This window comes from Ambystoma mexicanum, chromosome 3p (assembly GCF_040938575.1).
Source record: "Ambystoma mexicanum isolate Mex_15411 chromosome 3p, UKY_AmexF1_1, whole genome shotgun sequence".
Classification (NCBI taxonomy): domain Eukaryota; kingdom Metazoa; phylum Chordata; class Amphibia; order Caudata; family Ambystomatidae; genus Ambystoma; species Ambystoma mexicanum.
This window is the reverse complement of record NC_090925.1, coordinates 291,199,830-291,226,138: the sequence shown is the minus strand read 5'-3', so window position 1 is coordinate 291,226,138 and position 26,309 is coordinate 291,199,830. Positions and strand designations below refer to the sequence as shown.

The window sequence follows — 26,309 nt, the reverse complement described above, 5'->3', positions numbered from 1 at the left end:
CCTCGATGGTGGGGTTAAAGAATACAATCATCTCTTCTATCTCCCCCATGCTAAATGACATATGAATTGAAGTGGCAAAGCAGGGTTTAGATATTGCCTCCATACAGCGACTTTCCCTGGCAAATAGAAAGGAGGACGCCACGTCATGGTCTCAAATTCGAGACTTACTGCAGACTAACCTCCGGCAACCGGGACCGCAGGTGCCAGAACGGAGTGAATCATCAGAGATCTCTAATATCTATAACGATACTCCACTGTCGGAATCAACCTTGGAGGAATTTATGAGATCGGCCCAGGTGGCGGAGGCCCAAGTACTGGAAGCCGATGAAAGGAGTGCAAGTGGCGAAGGGCCATATTGGTGATCTGGGGGTTGCCGCTGACTGTGATTGGACTATGGCGAGTAACCAAAATGCCAAGAGGAGGAGGAGAACAAAATGAAAGGCAGGTGCGAAAAAAGGGCAAAAGAGCACCCAGAAAAGTGTTAAAAAGATTAAAGAAAAAAAAAAGAAAAATCATAAAATTCAAAAAATCCAAAATGCTGGAATTCTTAACTTCATGAATAACATCAACACAACAAATATTGGCGACCAACCAGTATGGCTAAAGAAGCTATTCATAATAAAGGAGCTGTTAAGTCAACAAGCAAGCTGGGGTCGCAGACAAACACTCTGCACACACAGAAAAGAGTTCAGCTAGAGGCAAAGTCTCCACAACCGAAATGAATGGAAAGTGATCCTGTGTATGAGTGTGGGGATGCAGATAGAGTACTTTCCTAGCTTGGACCAAGATTCGCGGAGCCAGAAAGAGGGGGATTCTGTAATCCCAAAATTGAAACTGGCCCCTATTTTTACGCAAATAGGACATCCTTAAGAAGATTGGTGGTCAAGAACACAGACACGGATGCGAGAGGAGTGCAACTAAAGATTGCCGCGATATTACTTACAGCCGCAAAGAAAGCAGCAAGTGCAGGAATTGCAAGAGAGTCAACTACTTCGAATAAGGCTTCATTCGAAAAGGTTGGAGAGAAGTCCCTGACAATTCAGGGGATTTGGAACGGTGGAGGAAAATCGAAAGAGATTGTTCAACAAGAAACTGGCTCCACCCCTCCAAGGGACAAAGAACTGGAACATATGCTCCCAAAAGAGGACGATCGAACTGGTTTTGAAGCTCCCAGACTATGGTTAAAATCCACACGAAAGAACAACCACTATAAATCCCGAAGTAGAAATGTCATTTTAGGGGAGTTCAAGAAAGTAAAGAGCCTTTACCTATTTGGCTCAGGGGACATAGAATATGTAAAATTCCCCGACTGTAAAAACGGTTATGTGGTGGAAGTGGGGCTGAGCTCTACTAGGGCCTATGATGCAATTATAAAAGCAGCTGGGGTGCTAGAACGGAAAGGTATAAGAGTGGTTAAAGATGGTTGTGAGCTTTATTTAATTGAGGCCAGAAGAGGACAAGGGTCTGGACAGACAATCCTGCAGAACCAAGAAAGAAGCTCGGGACCTCAAAGAAAAGAGGGCAGAAGGGACATGACAGAAACTAAGAAAGATGAAAACATACTGGCCGTTCTACCTGAAATTCTAGCCCAGGTTGTGACGAGTTTAGGCATAGGGCCAAGGCAACTTTAGTCAGTCTGCCCTGCGTGTAGTGAGTTGGAATACGCGGGGTTCCTGTACGTTTAGAGCCAAACAAGGTAAAGAAGACCTTTGGGGTAAGATGGGCATTCTGATACTCCAGGAAACCTGGCTAGTGAATGCAATAGAAATAGAAACCATTCATTGCCTTTCTGCAAGTCAAAAACCGCTGGGCAGACTAGCTGATGGACTTCTGATAGCATTCAAAAACAGCTCAGTGAAGAATGCCATGGTGCTCTTTGAGAATAAAATTGGTATCCTGGCCAGTGAAATGAAACTTAATTTTGATATCCAGAATCCATGGGTGGTGGTGGTAGATGTTTACTGCAACCCGGCCTCTTCCACACTCGGAGTTTGGAGTGAAGTCAGATTCAGGGAAGGCTAATATTATCGTGGCAGGGGACTTCAATTCCATATGCACTGAGTGTTTAAATGAAAAGGAGTCAGTAAGGGGGAAAAAAATCTCTAGTAGAGGGCGGAAATGGTTAGCATTTATGAGCTAATGCGATCTGGTAATGCTAAACGGGAGTTCGGAGGGAGACAAAGGAGCGTCCCCGACATGGAGTCGAGGAGAGTCAACATCTATATTGGACTACATCTTTGTCAGTGCGAGCCTCTTTTCAAGGTCATCCACATTGATAGTGAATCAAGAGTGGGGCATCGAACATGCCACTCTGGAGTTATCTTTTGAAGGGGGGGTAGAGTTAGATTAGTTAAATATGGTCAAAGAGGGGAGGAACTAAATAAAGTATTGAAATCGATCTCAAACCCTTCCCTTTAAGATCACTGCCACGCAGACAAATATATTAGTTTTATCTGGTCAACTGTCCCGCCTAAAATGTCATCAAGAGGGGTCAAGCAGCACCATCTGCATGAGTTTGACAAGGAAACTATGACCAGAAAGAGGGAAATGAGAAACAAACTTTGGGGCCTAAAAAAACAGAATATAGCTCCAGATAAATCCATTAAGGAGGCAAATAGTATCAGGAACAACTATAGGCACTGGTCAAAAAACCATAGAATGGCCAGATTGCAAAAAGATGGAGAACAGATGTTAAAGTTGGTGGGGGAAACCAACTCGCAAGGGTTCCGGTCAGTAATGGGGCGATTGGATCAGCAAGCAAACAGCTCCCTGTGTAACCTGGTTACAGAAACTAAATGGGTTAACCATCTGTCAGCCATTTTTCAGAAACCAGGAGAGGAAGGGGATCCAATGCAGCTGGAGACAAATTGGTCCCTAGCCTTGGAAGAGTAAGAAACCGTGGAGATAATTAGGAGCTCATCGTTATCTAAGGCTGCTGGCCCGAGTGGGCTGACGTATCAAGTTCTCAAAAACGAACCAGAGTTCTGGGCTAGGTTCTTGAGGAAGTTATTTGAGGAGATCATGTTTACAAAGCACTTCCCACCCTCCTGGAAAACAGCGTTGATTATTCCACTCTTTAAGGGGGGGATAGGACTGACCCCGCAAGTTATCGCCCAATCGCGCTTTTGGATATCGAAAGCAAGGTCTTTATGAGGCTGATAGTCAAGGAGCTCACAAATTGGATGGACAGCGTGGGTGCTCTGTCTCGTTTCCAAACAGGGTTCAGGAAGGATCTCTCCACGTCCCTAAATGGGTTAATTCTGATCTTAGTAAGTGAGACTACTGCTGAGAAAGGAGAGTTACCCCTTTATGGAGCATGGATAGACCTCTCAAAGACCTTTGACCAGATCAGCAGAGGTCTGCTTTGGGCAAAGCTTGAATAAAAGGGAGTTCCAGAATCCCTGCTGGCTATGCTAATAGAGCTGCATATGCATACAACAGTAAGAGTAAGGTTGGATGACAAGGGACATCTGTCAGAGGAAGTGAAGATAGAAAGAGGGATAAGGCAGGGGTGTCTGGGGGCACCCTTGTTTTTTAACCTTTTCCTGTCCGATATGGGGCAAGATCTAGAACCGTCCGGATTGACCAGCCCAACCCTTAATGGGAGTAAGATCTTTTGGCTGGCTTATGCGGATGACATAGTCCTATTGGACAGAACAGCTACAGGCCTTCAAAGATTGCTGACCAAACTGGGTAGCTATGCAGAGACAAATGGTTTAACAATAAATCCGTTAAAATCTAAGATTCTTGTGTTTAAACATCCACGTAAGAAAATTAGCTTTGAAAACTGGTCATTGGATGGGCAGGCTTTACCACGCGTGGCAGAGTTAATCTATCTCGGTTATCAGATATACGCCAGCCCGAGAAATCAAGAGCATGATATCCTTACCAAGGCTTATGAAATGATCCCTCACATGAAAAAAAGCAAAACTAAATACTGCAAATTCTCTATCCTTTCAATGGTCAAATACTATGTAGCCAAACTAATTCTGGTTATTCTATATGGCCTAGAAGCTAAACCCTCACTTTGGAATACAAACTGGGCCAGAATAGAAGGTAGAATCTGGAAGGACTCCCTTAACCTTCCCATGAGCATATCAGGCTGGAACCTGCGGTTTGAATTGGGCCTTATCTCTTTAGAATGTCGCGCACAATGGAAACTAGACGCACTATATAGAGAGACCATGTCCCCTATGTTGGGCTCACTGTATGAAGATGTTGTAGGCCACCTGAAAGACTCAAAGTCTAGGATCTTGAGAGGGCTGGATCTAAAAGTAAAAAACATGTTAGAGCAGATGTTGATCTTGAAACTCTGATTACCAACCCTCTTAAGGTAAAACGCGATTTGGAGCGGTTAGATTGGATTAAAACGATTTCTTTGGTGGGAAGCTCCAAGCTTCGTAATGAGTTATTGACCGCATTAAAAAAAAGTAGGCCAGCTTCTGCCTTACCTAGTAAAATACCCTGACCCCAGAATACGATCCAACTTTTTGTGGGTGAGATTGAATTTGGTCCCCACAGGGGAGGTATTGGTAATAATAAATCAAGAAGAATCTGCAATCAAACTATGCAAAATATGTTCCAACCCAAGACTCCAATCACTCCGTCACATTCTTATGGAGTGCGAAGGGACTTGGTCCCTGAGGTTAGCGAAATTAAGAAGATTCACGCATAAGGAGGAGGGTTTAATTTCAGAACATTTTTGGGAAAGAATGATTGCAGGCCATGAAATTCAGCTCACCGCAACAGTTGTCGATATACTGGAAAAATTGAATCTGTTAAATTAGCTCAGATGAGAAATGCTCTGGTTAGGGCAAGAGGGGAAGAGGGGTAATTGTCATTTATATTAAGGAAAAATGCATCACGCGAATAGCGCTGATGCGTATTGTGGAAATCGAAAGGACAAATGTATTTTTATGCTGATTGGGAAGCAACCTTTGAATAGAGGAAAAGATGAATTTGTCCCAAGGAGGGCTTTAAGAAGTGGGGAGAATTAACATATTTTATTGTAGCTACTGTTTCTTAAAGGTTATTGATTTCTTTGTATTCATTTTCTCTTTTATTGGTTTATTTTCTCCATTTCTGGGAATGTTTAATCTGTATTATGATTAACAATTGTAAAGGTTCTAACGAAATGTTCATTCTTTTTCTTGAACCAAATACAATAAAAATAAATTAAAAAAAGATATACGCTGACACATGTACCGTGCCGTACTAATTGTTCTCATCCTTTCCTTGGTGTCCACACGGTAACAGTGCACCATTTTGCGGTTGCAACGGCTAAGTTTGTGGGGTTTTTTATTGTTGGCCCCTGTTGGGCCTGCATAGCAGCTGGACCGAGTTGTGACGAGTCCGCTGTTATCTGGTTTAAGGGAATTGTTGGTGAACTTGGGTGGGGGATGGGTAGGGACACCGCCAATCGTTGTGGGGTGGTGAGGGCGGGGGGATTTCCTGTTTGGGGAGAATATATGAAAAATGGCAGACCAGCAGACCGCACCATGTTGAAGTGCCTTAAGAGTAGCCGCACAAACTGCAAATGCATGCCACGACAGGTGAGCTGGGATGTGCCTTAGGCAAGTGAAATGCCTACTACTATAATGTCCTGGAATATCCGGGGATTGAGCAACCACACTAAGGCCAAAAAATGATGGCCTATGCCAATAGACGTGGCAGCAAAATATTGCTGCTGCAAGAAACACACTCTACAGGCCAATTAGCAGGGAGAATGGCACCATCATGGGGACCAAACAGATACTTCACTTCCTATTCCACACAGGCCAGAGGTGTGCTGACGCTGATCCACAAGTCCATTAAATTCACGCTACACAAGAGAGTAAATAGGGAGTACCTCCTCGTGAACACCTACTGTCTAACGTAGACACCCCTGAATTTGTGGACACAGTATTTGCTGTGCTGCTGGGCTATGTGGGAATCCAGATCATATGGGGGTTGGATATGAACCTTATACTGGACACTAACCTGGATAGGACCGGGACTGCCTCCAAGTCCTTGACTGGTGCCGCACGCAGACTACATAGTCACAGTGCAACACTCAACATTCAAGACGCTTGGAGGACACTGCACCCTCAGTGGCGCGAATATACCTACTACTCCTCTGTCCACGACAGCTCCACCAGAATTGACCTGTTCCTAGTGTCGAGCGAAGTGATGGGCCGGGTGGAAGGGGCACAGATACTGACTGTTTGTTATAAACCTCTGCCCACAAAAATAAAAGTAAAAAAATAAAAAAATTAAAATACAATCTTCAGGAAAGGATTCACTCTAGAAGTCATATCAAAGAAGGCCTCCAAAACCCCCTCTGTTTTCCGAAAGTAACTGAGCCCTCCGGAAGAGTTAAATTGCATAAGAGCCACCCCCTTCCCACTCACACAGCATGCCACCTGTTAGGTTCTCATTTGACAATGCCATATAATGCGTTCATGTATCGACCACCTCTGATGACAGAATTGAGGTTCACCTATGTAAGATCCAAAATATAGCCCACCTAGCATGGATCAAAGCACTGAACCGTGATCTGAGAAGGTTGAAGACAACACCCCCTGGAGCTCATTTTGCTCAAAAACGTAATTTGACACCGTGGACCTGCTATGTTGGCACTCGGGCATAGCCAGGTCTATGCTGCCAAATTTTCATCATTTGCGCGTGTATGCCGCCTTTTGCCCTACACTTTTGCACTCCGCCGTGCAAAGTGAGAAAACACTGCATGGCATGATTGCATGCCAGGCAACATTTACTTTGAATTTTAACAGCTGGTTACCATACTCCCATGGCAAGCAGTGTTCACAATTACAATTAAATGCTGCGTGACACACTTGCGTGTCGGACAGAGTTTCGTTTTACTTGTGAACACTGCTTGCCATGCCAGTTACTGATACAAGCTGTTACGCCGGACAGTATTTAATTGCAATTGTACAATGGCAAGCATGGCAGGCAGCATGTACAATGGATCCCTATGGGGTCCTCCTTCTTTATGCTCCTTCTTTATGCTTCTTTACCCCCCCACCTCCTCCCCCTGCACTTCCTCCTTTTCCCCTTACCTCTGCACTTGAGGAGAACCATCTCCGGTTCCGGAAGCACCTCAAAACCTTCCTCTTCGCTTCTGCCTTCTCTCTCCCTCTCCCCTGCTAAACCTGCTTAACTCCCCACAGAATTCAGCACTAAACCTGCATCTGGGCCACTCTCAGCAACCTCGGTCCAGGGCCCAGCCACTCTCCACTTGCACTGCCTCCCTGGCTCCCCCTGCACTGTGGGACTGTCACTGTACCCTACAGCCCCCTTCCCAGCACTTGCTCTGCACTTACCTCGCACTTGCCACCAGCTGGCCCTTTTTATTTATTATTTATTAATTATTATTTTTTTACGCTACTTACCTTGTACTGCACTTCCCCCCCACCTCCTCCCCCTGCACTTCCTCCTTTTCCCCTTACCTCTGCACCTGCGCGATCTGAATGACACCTGGCCTAGTAGGATCGTTTGTCTGTCTTCCCCTTGTTTCCCTCCCTCCCTGCCTCGTCGCGCCTTGAAACACTTGTGTATAGGCGCGTTACAAATACCATATCATATCATATCATATCATAAAGCTGGTGGACGCTATAGGGATCTCCAGCATTTGTGCCGGCATGAAAATTCATACCGGCCCAAATGCTGGAGGCGTGGTGTGAATGAAAGACATAAAAGCAAGGCTTTTACGCCTTTCATTCACATTATGCCACTATAGAAAATGAGGTCCCATGTGTATTACAAAAACTCTAAATAAAAACTAAATGTCTGTCCATATTCTATCTGTTGCTAATAGGATTCCTAAATGGACCCCACATGATGCTGGTTGTTAATCAGACCCATTGTTATATCTTCCCTAATTAATCCATATATGTTACCTGTTTACATTCAAATGAAAAGTGTTTTAATCTTTAAATGCCCTTTTTAGTAATACATGTCATTATTAAGCTGCCATGATGAACATGTCGTTCCTGAGTGATGGTGATGGATTTGGTGATGCTACCTTTGCCAGGATATGCCATATAGGTGACTAGCATTTGTACCCGTGCTTCGCACAGTAAAAAAATATTAGACAAAGGTATTTTTATATTTTATACGTTTTACATTGTCTACACCATGGCACTTCCCCACATGCCAAATTTCATCTTTGTAGCTTGTTGGGAAGTATGCTGAACATTTCGAACAGACACACACACATATCCACAAATTTCCCAAAAAAATCAAATTAGACAAAGGTATATCTATATTTTATACTTGTTACATTGTCTACACCATGGAAACTGCCCATATGCCAAATCTCAGGTGTGTAGAGTGGTGGGAAGTATGCTGAACATTTTGAACACACGCACAAATCCAACATTGCAGACCGCTAAATAAAACGCTTAAAAAACAAATTTAAAAAATGTATATCTTATACTTTTTACATTGTCTACACCATGGCACCTCACCACATGCCAAATTTCAGGTTTCTAGCATGTTGGGAAGTATGCTGTACATTTCGAACAGACACACCACTCACATATCCACACATGTTCCTTTTAAAAATATAGAGAAGATATCACTCTCTGACTAGACCCTATAGATATATGGCTGGCTGACTAAGACTCAAGGTGGCAATATTTGCCTCTGATTGACCTTGTGGTGAGGAAACCAGTCTAGGCTTTACCCCATGTTGATTATATATGCCCCCAATATGCCCCTTAGCCCAATCAGGGACATATAGCAACAGTTAAATTTCAAGAATATTTGGACTCTTCTTCTAAATGGCACATAAGACAATCGGGTTTCCGCTCAGGTGACGGTACTGAGAGTGCTCTGTTAGACCTACAGACACACATGTTGAATATTCTAGACAAAGGCAAAACCAGGCTGCTGGTATTGTTAGAGCTATTGGCAGCCTTTGACCTTGTACATCATGGGCACCTTCTAAATACACTTACCTCTGTAGGAAACTGCTCTCATAGTTCCGTGCGCTGGATCTGCTGTTTCTTAAACAACCAGAGGGCCACGGTTCACTGGGGTGAAGCCACCTCTGACTCCGCCCCCAAAACTTATGATCCTGGGTTCAGTCTAGGCCAGCGCCAAATTAGATCCTAGATACTCTAGCTTTACTGTCAAGGGGTGAAATATCCAAACACTTGAAGAAGTAAAAACTCTCAGTGTTTACTTTGAATCCTTGCTCGGTGCAGATGCACATACCAACCATGTGGCCAATAACTGTCAATATTACCTTAGACTTCTTAGGCAAGTCAAACCTTTTGTTAACGAGAAAAACTGTACAACCATAGCCTGTGCCATCATTTTACGCAGGATTGATTACTGCAACTTACTCCCAGTAGGTGCAAGTAAAGGCTGCCTTCACCGGCTTCAAGTCACACAAAAGGATGCTGTTCACATAATAAAAGCTGTTTCCCGCAGAGCCCACATTTCTTCCATCAGAAAAGACATGCACTGGTTACCAGTGGTGGCCCGAGTACAATTTAAAGTAACCCTTACTACCCCACCCTTCCCTATATCGCTAACTGTTAAAAAATATAACGAAACAAATTACCACAGAGTAATTTACTTTGGCAAAACAACAGCATGTTATCTGCCTCTGTTTGGACTGCATGTTGACATATCTATCTCTCATTCGGCCACGTGATCTTGATATCTGTCAATGATTCGGTCATGCGGTGTTCATATCTGTCTTTGATTTGACCATGTGATGTTGATATCTGTCATTGATTAGGCCACCTGATGCTGATCTGTTTTGGATTGGACCTCACTGGCTTTGGATTTGAATCTAACCCTTACTGGCTCTATGTTTCATCTGTTTGCCTCTGGTTGGGTTGACATGCTGATTTGTTTTCCTTTGACTAATCTACGATTAGGCCATACAGTGATAAAGTCGCTTTGTGATTGGCTCTTTGGTGATGATATGTGCTCATTCCCTGCCCTTCCTCATGTTGGCATATCTGTTGTTATGATGCCCATGGTGGTATCGAGCTCTGATGAGACCAGCTGTGCAAAACCTTAGGGAGGTTCCCCTTTCTTCTACATGCCCAACATGTGAATGCCCCCCTAAGAACCTGCGCCATATGGGGTATTTGAATTGCTCTTCCAGGTTGACAAGGGAAAGGCTTGCTTAGGGACGCTGGCAAAGGCCACATCCAATTCCTCTGTAATTCACCCTCTTGTTTATGGGCAGGCGACTAGATTCCAACTCCCTGGTCTGTGACTGCGACATGATGTGGTTGGCCGAGCTGCTGCGCAAGTTTGCAGAGCAGGGGAACACCCAGACAGCTGCCACCTGTGAGTATCCCAGAAGGCTGCAGGGCAGGTCTGTCACCACTCTAACAACCCAGGAGTTCAACTGTGGTAAGTGCTTTGTGCGCATATATTTCTAATTTACCTTTGCATGTGCCACACCGTTACCATAGTATTAAGCCAAGGACATAGACATCATGTACATGTAAATCCTATGAAATGCACATGAACGTGCAGGTCAAAGTACTGTACTTCTGGGTAAAATCTGATTTTCCAAGTGTGGATTTCGGCACGGTTCAGGGGGGTTACTCCAGCCGTGTGTGCCCGAGATGAGGGCCAGGTCTGGATGTTCACATTTGGGAATCGAAAATTAGTGGTCTGTGTCTTAGCTGCGTGTGCTATGCTCTAAGACTAAAAGTCAGGGGTACCGTTGAGCCCCATGTTATGTCTTCATGTTATGCATGTATCTGGGCTTCTTGTACAGCGTTTAAGGTCACCACGTAGGGTGCCTTAAAGCACTGCAGACGAAGAGGATATAGGGAAAGAAGGATAAGGTGGAGAGAATGTGGGGGGGGGTTGGAAGAGAAATAGAATGTGCGGGGAGATTAACAGTGGCGGGAAAGAGTCTGACGAGAAGCTAGACCGTGGGGAGCAGAGGAAGAAGGGGGCAATGACAGAGGTATCCCAGGCCTACAGTCCTCCCCCTCAACTTCTGTAATGTCAAATTATGGTATGATGCCATGTTATAGTAAACTGTTATGTTACGTTCAGTGATGTATTAAAGTATGTTGTGATAGGTCTTGTGCAGTTAGTACTCCATACTATGTTTATTTTGCCTTGCTGAGGTTTGCTTTGCAGTTCTGCATGTGTGGTTGTCCCATGCTATTTTATGGTACACCATGTTACAACCTGTCATGTTTTGTTACACTAGGCAATGCTATGTGTTTACGCTATGCCAGGTATCATAGGTGATTTGTTATGGTGTGAATTGTACAGCAATCTGCAATGCATGGGTGAACTGTTATTTGTTATGCACTGTCAGCCTGTGGTGAGGGTCGGCCCAGTTGAAATCAGACTTCTGCAACTCAGCACACGAGGCTGTACCAATGGAATCTGAACACCAAATTAATGACAGTCAATTATAACCATGCTCGTGGCTGTATATCTGAGTTTTGACCGGCATGAGGGCCACATTCTCCCACTAAACCTTGGATGTGGCACTCATGAATTGTAACTGGGATTTCACAGGCTTCGCTCTCCACGCAATGCAGCTTCAGAGAATGTAAGTGGTCCAGCCCCAGTGACTTTTCTCTGAGGTCTGTGATTAGTTCAGATACTCAGTCCTGGCATCCAACACCAGCTTCTTGACTGTGTTTGAAACCCACGCAGAATTGACCTAGCTTAGGATGTACACTTTAGAATGAAATTTCAGTTCAATATATTTTTTTAGAAAACAATAAATGGGTAGGCCGTTTTAGAAACTCTCTTCCATACTCAACCTTTCTGCCACTTTGAAACTGTTGACCACTTCTCTCTCCTGCTCACTCTCCAGGATCTTGGGTTTCGTAAATCTGCTCTTGCCTGGATCACCTCCAACCTGGAGGTTTGATCCTTTCAAATCTCGTGGAACTCACAAACCTCTGACCCCGCCCCTCTCCCTGTCACCTCCCCCTGAGGATCAATCCTTGGACATCAGCTCTTCACCCTTTATCCCTCTGCCCTAGGAAGACTTATCTCATCCTTTGGCTTTCACTATCACCTTTTTGCTGATGACACTCAAATATTGTCTCCTTTCCCTCCTTCAACCTAGCCATCTCGGAATCGATTACAAACTGTCTCTCAGCAATTTTCCACTGGATGGTTCTCTGTTGCCTCATGCTGAACTCTTCAAAAATGGAAGTCATCTTTCTCCTAGCATCTTCCCTACTCACTGCTCTCGTATCTCCTTCCCACCTGACCTTCTTGCTCCTTGACCCAAAGATCGCTATCTTAGAGATGTCTTTGATGTGTACCTACGACTGCAACAATTCATCACTACCACTACCTCTGCTGCTCGTATTATCCTCCTCAACATTCACAAAATGTGCCCTTTTCTTACTAACCACACTACAAAAACGCTAATCTCTGCTATTGTCATCAGCAATCTTGACTACTGCTCAAGCCTACTCCTTGGCTTTCCTCTCTACTCCTTCCTCCCTGAAGACAAAGGCCCTCATTACGTGTTTACGGGTCCAGAATAAATGGCAGAATAAATTCTGATAATTCCGGCACCGTATTTTATTCCAGACTGGCAAAACATACGTCTGCCGGTGGGGGCCACGGACCTCCTGGAAGGCCTAGCCTGCTGGGATCAGGCCCCTACCAGCAGGTAAATGCCTGAATCACCGGCACCAGAATTCCCGGTGCCGGTGATTCAGGCAATCCCAACCCATTGAATCCTATTGGACTCGTTGGGAATGGGAATTTACTGTCACTCTGCTGCCTGTAATATCCCGGCAATACCGGGATATCAGGCGGTGCAGACGGTAAGGCAGGTTTTCCGGTATACGGCCTGAATTACCGGTAACCCTGTTATGAGCCTCAAAATCCTCAACTTTGCTATCCACAACAAACCAGATCCTCCCCAACTTCTAGCTTCAACCGCCCTCTTTTCAAGTTCCTTGTCCTAGTCTACAAAGCTATCAATGGTCTTGCTCCTCAGTATTGTTCTATTTCATTTTACTCAACATCTAGTTCCCAATGATTCTCCTCTGTACTCAACCTCACTGTCCCATACCCTCCCTGTCCCTCATATCACTTCCTATCTTTCTCCCTACCTCCCCAGCTCCACTTGTACCCGAAGCGCATAACAATCAGAGCCAGCCCAACTGTGGATCTCATCAAAGCGTGGCTTTAACTTCACTCACTTGCTAAAGAGAGAGCACCCTCTGCCCACTTTTCATCCTCCCTTCCTGACCCCACCACTGGCTCCAGTGACGCTTACTAATGTATTTTTGCATATTTGATAAGTACTCTTCTTTAGTTGGAAGCGCTTGCCTCTTAGGTTAATATTACCTTTATAATTCCCCTGTTTTCTTATATAAATGTTGTTTCTGTTTGTTTTGTTTTGCCCCTGCTATATATATGTCCTACTTTTATACACCGTAATAAACTGTCTCACCGCTTGTTCTTATCTTTATGCTATAGTACAGGCACCCTTCATGGGAATGCTTCCACCATCTGTAAATGTGTAATTGTAAGTCATTTCTGACGAAATTGACATCCCAGTCCTTCAAATAAATACAAATACAAAATAAAAATATACAGTCTATTAGGGTATTAAAGAGACTTGTCTCAAGGTTTTCATTTGAACTTCTGAGACCATAACTTCGTGAGTTTGTACCATTCTCTTAGGCTTAGGTCGGCCTCTTCTCCCTTGATGGGAATATGCTATTCGCACCCGGGGAAGGGTGCTCAGCCAATTAGGTGGCTGCAACAGCGGGCGAGTCTCACCAGTCTCACAGGAATCTAAAGCTGCAGGGCAGGTGTGATACTCCAGCAGTCTCACAGGAAACTCAATTTGCAGGGCAGGTGTGATACTCCAGCAGTCTCACAGCATCTCAAGCTGCAGGGCAGGTGTGATACTCCTCCAGTCTCGCAGCACCTCAAGCTGCAGGGCAGGTGTGATACTCCTCCAGTCTCACAGCACCTCAAGCTGCAGGGCAGGTGTGATACGTCTCCAGTCTTGCAGCACCTCACGCTGTAGGGCAGGTGTGATATGCCTCCAGTCTCGCAGCACCTCAAGCTGCAGGGCAGGCGTGATACTCCTCCAGTCTTGCAGCACCTCAAGTTGCAGGGCAGGTGTGATACTCCAGCAGTCTCACAGGAACCTCAAGCTGCATGGCAGGTGCGATACTCCAGCAGTCTCACAGGAAACTCAATCTGCAGGGCAGGTGTGATACTCCAGCAGTCTCACAGGAAACTCAAGCTTCAGGGCAGGTGTGATACTCCTCCAGTCTCGCAGCACCTTAAGCTGCAGGGCAAGTGTGATACTCCTCCAGTCTCACAGCATCTCAAGCTGCAGGGCAGGTGTGATACTCCTCCAGTCTTGCAGCACCGCAAGCTACAGGGCAGGTGTGATACTCCAGCACTCTCACAGGAACCTCAAGCTGCAGGGCTGGTGTGCTACTCCAGTCTCGCAGCACTTCAAGCTGCAGGTCAGGTGTGATACTCCAGCAGTCCCACAGGCACCTCAAGCTGCAGGGCAGGTGTGATACTCCACCAGCCTCGCAGGCACCTCAAGCTGCAGGGCAGGTGTGATGCTCCTCCAGTCTCAATGGCTTATCAGCTACCACAGTGGTTTCTTTACTAGTGTGTTTGTAGGAATGCTGGACCTCTGATGATTGTGCTGGCGGTCTACACATGGGTAAGGGCCCAGGTTTTCTTGCAGTTACCCTTGTTGCCATACATTTGTTAAGTACTGTACACACAACGTATAGAAGTGTTTCTATGCCCACAGTGTATAGAAGTGTTTGTTAGGGTGGAACGGTACGAGCCACCATAGCACCTGTGACTTGACCCTTGATCCTATGGACTGTGCCATACTTTCAGGTTCATACTCAGACTGTGGTTTACACCATGCCATGCTTTGCCTCTGACCTGCAGTTGTATTTTCTTTTTTTTAGAAATCCCACGGATCACTGCGAAACCCCAAGATGTGGATGTTACGATGGGAGATACCGTGTTTTTCACATGCCGAGCAGAGGGTATCCCAAAACCAGAGATCATCTGGTTACACAACAGGTGATTGTGAACTCTGCGGTCTTAGAAACATACTGCGAGCAAGGTTGAAAACAACTGGGTATGGCTTGATCAGAAAACTATCTACAGCCCCTAGTCACCCGAGGTCTACGACAGTCATGGGGCAATGTCAGCCACCACTTCACCAAGAAACCTAGTAAGATTTAGAAGAAGACCCCTTGAGAACTGAACTAGAGAGAAGCCATGAACACAGGAAACAAGTCAAATGAAACTGTAGTTTGAGTCCTGAAGATGTGCCCTTTGGCACGAAACGCTCATAGACTTACTTTGAGAAACTGTACACAAAATACAGCTGTCTGCAATAGAAAACGTTGTATTCTGGTGTAGTGTGGGATGCAAAGCAATCAAACAGTGAAGTTTTACAGTCAAATACACAAGGGGCCTCATTATAATGTTGGTGGTACGGTGTGAACGGTGCCGGTAAGGCACCAGCATTGTTCATACCGTACTACCGAATTACGAGTTGTGCTCGCGGGTGCCTGACATCCCGCCGGTGCTGGTGTATCCATTCTCCCCACCCTCATTCTGCCCTACTGGGCAGAATGGAGATGGGGAGCCCGACAATACCGCCACCCGTGAATGGGCAATTACTGGCCCATTCAACTCGTAATGGGCCGGTAGCTGCCCATTCGCGGGTGGCATTGCTGGTAGCGGGTTTGGCGGTAGCCGTGCCTGTAAAACAGGCACGGCTACCGCCAAGCTCGTAATGAGGCCCAAGGTCTTTAATGATCCTCCTCCTTCAGTGCTGCACTGGGGATTCAAATCTCACAATTTGCCGGTTGGTGTTGGTGGTAGAAGGGACCACCCCAATGAAGGGCCATAGAGCCAGAATAAAACCGGGACCTACATACCATGATAGCCATCAAGCACTGACTCTGCTGCAAGCTAGCATCCCATGACAAGATCTCTCAGGTTTTGGAACACGCCCTAACATGTTTCATAAAGATTAAAGAAGTGGTTGGTTTTAAATTATGTTTAATTGGTGCATAAGACAAAAAAGGTCTATTGGTGCACTGCCCATTGGACTTACAATGATTGTGCAGTCACATCCAACAGAATCAGGCTTCAGAATGTCAAAACTTGGAAGAGAGTCCCATCCATCGGCCAATGAAAGATCACCAGGGTATAGCATATGCCCAGTGGTTCGAAATTGGAACTGAATTACAATGACCAGTTCCCTGGAAAACCTCTTCCATGACAGATCCGCCCAACAGATCCACCCTCTCAACTTCCAGGGCAATAATTGAAGGTGGTGAGTCGTACTTCATGAGACGGGAGGGAACAAAACAGTTTCACATTGTTTTTTAGTCCGTGTAACTGAGTGCCTGAAGGTGCTTGTTAAAATAGGTATTTCAATGGCCTTAACACCAAGTGGGAACTATTTTGTGTCCTCAGTAATAAGATTGAGGTGTCGGATGGCAGCCGCTTGAACCTGCTCGATGACGGAACCCTACAGATCCAGAACACAGAGGAGATGGACAAAGGCATCTATCAATGCCTGGCCCGGAACATAGTTGGCGAGGTCCAGACCCAAGAGGTCCTTCTACGTTATTTCGGCAGTCCAAGTGAGTTAAGGCTTGACAGGCAGTATTCTTCACTCATTGCAAGGGTTTAATGGAGTGTATCGGCATAGCTCAGAGGAAGGCAACTTCTCTATTAACTGTTGGCCAGCAAACCATGCCACCCCCATGGTCTAGCACAGTCTTTCTGAATTGAGGGATGTCAATTCACCAAAATGCCATGGGTAGTAAATGTGATACCGCACAGCATATGTTACCACAGGAAGTGATGTCATACAACCTTTTTCCCTCAAGACATCACAGGAAGTGACCCCATGTGACCTTTGAACTTGATTAAAATACCAGAAGTGGCATCAGAGATGTACCAGAAAAACAGATATAAGATTATTAAAATACTAATAGCTACTTACACAAATTGTTGCCTGTTTTGGTTACCAACCATAATTAAAATGTATGCTGTATTGATATGACTTGGGTGTGCTCCTTATATGACAAGAGGGCACCCATCAGGACGAACCTGGGCCTAGGGCAGTACCATCTTATGCTGGGTGTAGTCATTATATACAAGTGCATTCACAGGTGCTGCCTCAACAGGCCAAGTGTAGTCTCCTACATGCATAGTCTGCAGTTCAGTTTTACCCCTCAGCTGCCTTCTCTGCTTGCGTCCTCTGATGGAAGATCTACTCTTTCCAGCCAATTAAAGGCTGGAACTGTTTACTGTCCCAATGTGTATGTTCCTATACATCTCTGCATACTCAGTGTTTCGCAGTGTCCTCCATTCTCCGTAAAATGACGTGTCAGTGCTACAGAAGTGACGCTGTTCTCTTTTTCAGCAAAGCCCATCTTTGTCAACCAGCCCCAGGACACAGAAGTCCTGGTTGGCGAGAGCATCACGTTAGAATGCGGGGTGTCAGGGCACCCACGCCCTCACATCATCTGGACATCGAACACAGGGTCTCGCCTCGCGGATGACCCCCGCTTCACCAGCACGCCTTCGGGAGGGTTGTACATCAAGAAGGTCACCTTTTCCGAGCAGGGGCAGTACATCTGCAATGCCACCAACAGCGAAGGCTCGGTCCAGGCTTCAGCACAGATCATAGTGCAAGGTAAGGCCTGAGCAAGGGATCTGGGGGAGCCCGGGAATGCAAAGCTAGGGCACAATCTTTTAGACAGGCTTTCCTTATTAGACAGGCGTTACTACACCCCTCTCCTAGGGTTAGGTACACCCACCAGGAACAGGGTGTGCTTCTGCCTAGGGAAACCTATAGGGTACACACTGATTATCAGAAATTGAATGAGTTGAATGCATTTTGATATGCCCCTAGGAAGTGTTGATGTGTTATACAGCAGTTACCTTACGTAACTCTCCAGGATATAATTGTCCTCTGTTTTTCCAAGCATATATTCCCTGATTGATATTAGATTGGTCCAGGATACAACATCAACGTGCCTTTCTATAGTTCAGTCCTGAATTAAAGCTAGCTTTACCCAAGCCCTGGGAAGACTGCAGACAGGACACAGCATCAGTCATTCTCTATGCTCAGACCCAAAGAAAGCCCAGCCCCAAATCTAGTAAGAAAAATAAATAGCACCTTTGGGACTCCTTTGGACAACATCTATCCATGCTTCACCCATGGTGAGTAGGTGCCATTAGACCCTGAGTCTATTTCAGAAGATCCTCCAACCACCGGTGATGAATAATAAAGGCCTGTTGGTCTAGGCACTGGTCATGACCAAATTGGATTACTCAAACAATTACCTACTAGGCCTGCCCAAGAAATAAATTGCTTGGCTGCAGGTGATCTAGAATAGTGCAGCATAACCAGTGGTCGAAGTGGGCGGGCGCAGTTGGCAGTGGTGCTCCTCTACTTTTTTTAAAAATTAAATGACACTGTTCCTAAACTTTTATTTTAAAAAGAGATTGTTCTGGCATAGTTTTGTTTTAAATTTAAAGTGTAGGAGAAAGCCGTAACTTGCACTTCAGTGCACTGCATAAGGCGTCACTGTGCCAGAGCTATGTTTGTTTTTTGCATTTGCCCTACTGGGGTTTTGAACCTGGGGCCTGCTGGATCAGACCCAACCTCACATCACAGTGAGCTATTGCAGAAGCGCTGGGATGCTGTTATTTTTACAGTTGCCTGCTTGGGCCAATCCGAAGCCCCATCATAGCCTTCCTGCCGCAGTAATATGAATTATTCTTTTGCATTTAAGCGACTTAGCATGACAATACCGCAAGTACACCTCTACATGCGGTTAATGGGTAACGGAGCTGTGGCTTTCATCTTTTGAATTCCCCTTGAGAGTTGTGCACAGTGAGTGATTAGAAAGGAGACGGAGCGTAAAGCTGCATGCTGTGGGTACAATGAATAAAGGTAATGGGGGTGGCTTAAAATTAATTTTGCATTTTCTTTCACTGTGTTTCTTTCACTCTTTATACAGTGGTGGGGTGGAATGGTGGAAAGCTGGGACCCAAGTATATGGTTTGTACTGCACGTGGGAGAGGGCATGGCTATTGGCTTTGTGGGGAGCGGGGGAGAGCTAGCAGGGAACAAGGTTCCACAACTTCTTTTCGTACACGTCGAACACAGAGCGCAACTAATGTTCAGCCACAGAAAACAACACCAGGTTAGATCTGGAGCACTGGCTTCCTATTCAGTACTAAACTGAATGCAAAGTCCTTTGCACCACCAGTAGGTCTTTCCGGAACTCGGAACCAAAGTAAACTTCCACCTCGCCGAGCAAGTTATCTATCCCTAGCGTCCAACACAGTGCCGGATTATCCATTAGGCCAAGTAGGCACAGGCCTATGGGCCACACTCCTTTTAGGGGCCCTGGGAAGGCAGAGACCTTGATGCGCTGCGCAACAGCCAGCGCTGTGTTAGTACTCTTAGCATTTGTGAAGGGGGGCCCGAAATTCCGACTGCTCTGTGCCTCCACAGGGTTTAATCTGGCACTGGTCCTACAGAAGGAAGAGAGCATCATGGATACCTACCCATGGCAGGCCCCAACCTGTGAAATTCATTACCCAAGACTGAAGAGACATCAATACTGTGCTTGCACAATACATCACAGAGGACCACTTACCCTGCTACCGCTGCACCGTGAACCAAAATGCCCCGACCCAGAAAGGGATGCCGAGAAAGAGAGCAAGATCATGCAACAATGGCCACGAACACAAAATACCAACAGAACCCAGCAGAAGCAGCCTCAAATGCAGGAAACACCACGCCTAACACGGTTATCACCGGAACAAACTATATAAGAGAAAAATCCTTATATCTTACACCCTATCTCATGACAACCACGGTGCGTGGATACCTCAACAACACTGAAATCTTGACACACACAAAGAATCCTCCGAAACACCCGGAAAAAAGATGGGAGCACCCAATAAGAGAGTGGGATGATTCCAACCCTCTTACCCCATACATCACAAGAACAGAGGGGCACCATCGATACCCACAACATACCAGACAAGACAACAAAGCCCTGGTAACCAACAACCCTACCATTAACTAAACAGACTGATTTAATGAAGAAGAAGCCATCGCTGATCTTCAACCAATCGTCATCACTGGAGAAGCACCACGATTCAACATCCATGCTATCAACCTAGTGGACCACTTCAATGAAGAAGCAGCCATCGCTGTTCTTCATCCAATCAACATCAATACAGAAACACCACGACCGGACAACTACAAACCTGAACAAGGAACAACCATTAAACACCAACAGAATCCACTGTAATTTAATAAACGCAAGATCAATGTCCAAACATTTATCCGAAATATACGACCTCCTATCAGACCGATGCATCGACATCCTATTTTTAACTGAAACATGGATAGACGACAATTACAAGATCATCCTCAACAAGTGCCTGCCTGAAAACTTCAAATGCATCCAAGCAAACAGGAAAACTAAAAGTGGGGGGACTGGCAATCATCCACAAGGAACAACTGGCTATCAAACTGGAAGAGCCACTAAACATCGATAAATGTGAATCTTTAATACTGCGTCTATCAGTAAACTCCAAAACAAACCTGAAATTCATACTGATATACAGACCACCAACCTACGATACAACCTTCGTAGACGCCTTCACGGAAGCAATCACCATCCTAGCCATCAAGCACAATCATCTGATCATCCTCGGAGATTTCAACATCTGGTTCGATGAAGAAACCACAACCATACAAAAATCTTTAACCGCCCAACTAGCAGCATTGAAGCTACAACAACTAGTCAAAGGAGCAACACACTTTGCAGGGCATACACTTGATGCAATCTTCGCCAACAATGAACTCATTACTACGGCATCCACAATTCAAATACTCTGGAGCGACCACCTCATCATTCCATTCATAATCACAATGGCTGTTCCACTAAACAAGCAACAAGACAAACCACTGATCACCATGAAAAGAAATTGGAGAACCATCAAAAATGTCAACCTAACTTAAAATCCTTCCTAACAAACAGAACAGAAACCGTATGGATGAAACCTTTTAAGTCCAACCCAAGAGACTCCACATGCGGAGTACCACAAGGATCATCTTTCTCCCCGCTTTTATTCAACATCTACCTATATCTATAATCAAAATGGAGGAAACATCTACTACATCCCCTGGCCAAGAGAACTCGGCACGACCCCAGCGCCACCGTCGATTGTAAAAAACCTAGGGGTCCTGATGGACAACAACCTCCTTCTAGAGTCACAAGTAAACGCTCTACTCAATAAATGCTTCTTTCTCCTGCGAGCGGCAAAAAGGATCCTACTGTTCCTTTCTATCACCAACAAAACACTTACCATCACCGTCATGTCCAGAGTAGATTATGCCAATAGCCTATACCTGGGTATGCCTGAATTACTTCTAAAAAACGACAATGCATACAAAATGCGGCAGCCAGACTCCTTCTCAAATAACCCCGAAGAGAACACATCACACCCACGCTAAACATACTACATTGGCTACCAATAAAACTGTGAATAAAATTCAAATCTATGTGCATCATGCACAGAGCAATATACAACTAAGGCGCAGATTTCCTGAGAGACAAATTACGCCTACACTTGCCGACAAGAACTCTCAGATTTAGCAACAACATCCGCCTGGAACCGAAACCCTATAACAGAAGAAAACTTGGTGGATCCTCCTTCTCTCACCAGGCACCGAAAACTTGGAATGACCTACCATAGAATATACGAAACACAAGAAACCACCTAGTATTCAGGAAACTGCTCAAATCCTGGCTCTTCACTGCTTAACTAGAAGACCAGCCACAAGAACGCCCACACTGCTAAACAACGATGAATAAAGATACCGATCTCGGTCCCCACCAAAAAAACAGAAACATAATCCAAGGAATGCACCCCACGACATATCATAAAACACCCAAAGTTCCGTCAGACATATTCACATAGGTAGTAGGGAAAGAGGAGACCAGGACTCCTGCTCCGACACCCAGGAGAATAGACATTCCAACCTCACTAATGAGCACAGTTCATTCGTATACAACACTATGCATAGCTCATTAGAATACAACAGGGAGTGTGTTGCACAAAAACCTACACTTCTGTTAGGCGTAGGCCTTCTCCCCCTATACAGGACTCTCAAATCTAGCTGGGTTTTATGATTGTACTGAATTATCAATTGTTTCTCAAATCCAGCGAAGTATGGTATTATACTCAATTGCTCTGTTAGGCATAGGCCTCTCTCCCACTAGACAGGACTCTCAAATTCTAGCTGTTTTCGCACCAGGCAGGATTCCCGAAATCTAGGCATTCAGCCATACTGTGAAGATCAGCTGCAAAACATACAACTCACTAGCCAAAAAAGCTCAAACTTTCTGCATACTTAACTCAAAAAACGAACACAACCACCTCTCGCACAGCAAGACGCATTTACATCACCACATTGCAACAGCACATTACCCGCACCAACAGCACACAAGGACTGACATCGCTCTGATACTCGCACCAAAGCTCAGCGCACAGTGTATACCGAGATGAAGCTGCCAACAGAACACCACTCCTTTCACTATCCTACTCCCTCTTCACCCTACTAACCCATCCCGCCTTCATGTTTGCAGATCCGCCAGAGCGCCTGGGGACCAACTCCGTTGGTGACGGTGCACGGTACAAATACCTTTAACATTCAACATTTAACCCGCCGTTCTAAGATTGGTGTCCAGGCACCAAAAATTCAGACAATCTCTAAAAACTCTGCTATTTCCCGTCTCATGGGCAAGAGCCAAAACATTCACTTGATTAATCTCTAAATCCACAATTACCAGCAGTTCTATTATGAGAACATTTTTTGTTCACTAAAATTGAATTGGGATCAACTATTTTAAAGCCCTTGAAAAATCTTGGACATATTTTCTGCAGCCTGTTGTGTGCTCTCCCTAGAGTCGTCCTCCCCTTCTCCACGTACTACTATGGGTCCCTCTGCCCTGTCTCTTCCTCCACTCCAGTCCCGCTCACCACCGGCCCCATACCCACCATTGCCTCCACCCTCAATTCAAACCCCACACCTGGATCCTGCCTTTCTGCCCCTCCACCCCACCAGGCTGTGTTTTAAGCCAGTACTTTCAACACTGAAGTAAACACAGCAACAGAAAATGCATTTAAATGGCCACCGTTAGTTTCAGTCAGTGTCCCCTCGAAGCATGCAGGTTTATGCACCTCCCCTTTCCAATACCCTCATTTGCATTTCTTAAGGGGCATGCCCAGGGCTACAGCCACACCCGTTTACGTGTACAGACAGCAGTGCCCGCAGCAATGAATGTTTAATTGCAGAAGACAAACAATCACTGCTGAGCGGTGCTTTGTGGCTGCGTGGGAAAGGGTGTTTGTGTCCCAGACAGTCTATTAAAAAAAAAAAAAAAGAAAATGCAATATAGCACAGCATATAGCTCAGTAAGATGTGGCACTAGATTGTTACCAGCAGGGCACAGATTCGAATACACAGTAAAGGAGAAGTAAAACAATACTTCCCTGCTGTCGGGGGGCGTGGCTTGTTGGCTCCGTGAAGGGACGTGCTCTCGAGGAGCTCCCGTTGATCCGCCACAGATCCTGTGGATAAAGTTGATATTCCTGAAGAGAAGGCATGCTGGCAACACATCCCAAGACGGGGGAAGGTCCGGAGCGTGTGCTGAGTGACCTGTGAGGCTGATCCGTGAAAAACTGGCTGAATCGCGGCCACCAAAAAACAGCCGTGCTCTCGGGACCAGGGAATGGACAAGATGGCGGACCGAGGACAAAGGGTCATAAACTGACTGAAGCATCCCGGCCGGGAGCTCAGGCTAGTACAGCTCAGTTAAACCTGCTATCGGCTCTGTGTGAGATAAAGCGCCCAGCCTGTGGGCGGCACGAGGACCCTGCTGTAGGGAGCTCTCTGGAACGAGAGGCAGACCCCGGGGCCAGGACAAGAGGAGGAGCGACAAGAGCGCCCAGCACATCTCGGCTCCCGGACACAGGAGAGGACCAACCCGGATCACCCCGGGCGGTGCCGTGAGCATGGGGCGCTGTGAGTTTAAGTGGCTGGCACTGTGCTCGCCATGCACTAGATCTGGAATACACAGCACCTGGCGGAGCGGGGACTCACGTGGTGTTTGAGCCTGGGGGCGCCAGGTGTGCCAGGAGGTGCGGGCCCCAGCGGCGACCCGGATTGCAGTAGAGACAGTGCCGGAATCGGGCTGAGACACCCCCGGCGGGGGCCCTGACTCGCCGAGGCAGGGCCTGACGCACCAGAGAGAGGTGCAGAGAAGCTGAGGTGAAAGGCCTCCCTGAATATTGAGGCTCCACTGGGTGGTGGACGCGCCCCGAGGGTGGTGCCCAGCCGACCCCCTCGGCGGCGCATAACGGGACCGAGAAGAGACGAACGCGGCCCTGCAGTGGGCTGGGGAGCACAGTGCGTCACCCACTGCACACAGGCTGGTGGTGCAGCATAAATAGGTTGGCGAAGAGTTCAGACTGCGCATCCCGGCCTGCGGATGGAGCAGGGTTGCACCGAAGTCGGTGCCATCCATTGGTGCCGTGGCTCCCACATCACCGCCCAAACAGAGTGCACAACATAACAAGCCGCCAGAGCAAGACCAGCATTCTGTGGGACGCTATCACAAGCTGAATGGGGTAGAAAAGGCGGCTCACCCCAGAACATTTGCTGAACCCCAGGAAAACGCAAGGGGCAGCTTGTTTCGGCAGGGGGCTGGATAAAAGCTCTTAAGACAAGACTGTGGGCCGGATGGCTGTGGGGCCCCGAAGGGTACCAGAGTAGAAGGGTGCAGGACCAGCGAAAGCGCACGACCACCAGTTACAGGGAAAACACGGCAGGGGCTAGCGGAATAATACTGCGTGAGCGCAAGCACGTGGGAGGACACAGCCCATTCTAGGAGCGCGGCAGGCAGTAGGGGTATATCCCTAACACGGCCGAAGCGGTCCTTAAACATCAAGAATAGCCCGACGCCAAGTGGACTATCATGCGTAAGGCGGCACTGCTAGCTCACACCTGGTTGGCACGGCACAATGTCCAACAAAGTTGTAAGACCTAAGAACAAACAGCCCACGCTGGATGCCTATGCCAAGACACCTCCAGGGGCAGAGGGGGGCAGGGGTAAGGACAAAACTACCACTGTGGTAGAGGAGACTCCGGGCACGATCCAGGAGGTGCTGGCTGCGATTGCGGACCTGAAAGTTGCCTGGGAGACCAAACTGGGCCTGGCAATGAACGAACTAAAAGTGGCACTGGACCTTAAGGTCGGTGCGGTCCAGGAAGATGTGAACTTGCTGAGACAAGACGTGAGAACGCTTGCGGAGCACACTGGAAACCTGGAAAAGGAGATGGCCCCAAACACGGCAGCATGTGCCGCCCACAGATTGGAGCTCCATGCCCTTGTACAGCGTGTAGGCAACCTGGAGAACAGAGCAGAGGAAGCAGAAGGACGCGCCAGACGCAATAACATCTGTATCGTTGGATTGCCAGAGGAATGGAAGGGCCTAACCCAACAGAATACGTGGAATCCATGCTACTGCAGGAAATAACTGGAGGGGCACTGACCCAGGGGTTTGCTGTTGAAAGGGGCGCACAGGGCGTTGACGAGGAAGCCGTCCCTGGGAACCCCTCCCCGGCCACTGATTGAAAAGATTCTGAACTACCGGGACCGGGAAAAAATACTCAAATTGTTCCGGAAGGGTGGAACGATCGAAAGGGGGTCTGCGAAAATCACAGCATACCCGGACTACACCTTGCAAGTACAACGCAGCAGGATGAACTTCGGCGCGGTGAACAGAAGACTGAGGGAAACTGGTCACAGATATATGTTGCTTTATCCGGCTAAACTGAAGGTGTTCCACAGGAACAAACCTTTGTTTTTTGAAACGCCAGAGGACGCTATGGAATGGCTGGATATGCAGAGTCACCCCCAAGAATTGGGTATTCAGACAGGAGCCGGAGAAGATAAGTAACATGCAGCTGGGTCACCCCTGGTGACATAGCACAAGACACTAGGACTAGAATATAGCATTAAATAAAGCTTACAGGGAATGTGTGGCTGGGAAAGTACATGCTTGCAAGATCTGTTTGAACAAAACAATCCTAATTATATAAGTGGGAGCTCCTGGGAGACAACCCTTGAACCCTCATAGCATTACGCTTAGTTAGGTCACCATTAGTTTGGTGACGCCCTGCGGGGTCCTAACCCTCGGTTTCACAAGAA

At 46.6% G+C, this 26,309-nt stretch overlaps 1 protein-coding gene across 1 annotated transcript in view; it reads left to right on the top strand.

Annotated features, from left to right (window-relative positions):
* The window catches only part of LOC138580351 (peroxidasin homolog), a 375,430-nt gene that overhangs the window by 186,538 nt on the left and 162,583 nt on the right, over positions 1–26,309 (top strand). Inside the window, exons 7-10 of the mRNA XM_069650821.1 lie at positions 10,211–10,380; positions 14,934–15,051; positions 16,465–16,634; positions 17,423–17,695. Coding sequence (XP_069506922.1) covers positions 10,211–10,380; positions 14,934–15,051; positions 16,465–16,634; positions 17,423–17,695 — 731 coding nt within the window. The remainder of the gene's footprint in view (positions 1–10,210; positions 10,381–14,933; positions 15,052–16,464; positions 16,635–17,422; positions 17,696–26,309) is intronic.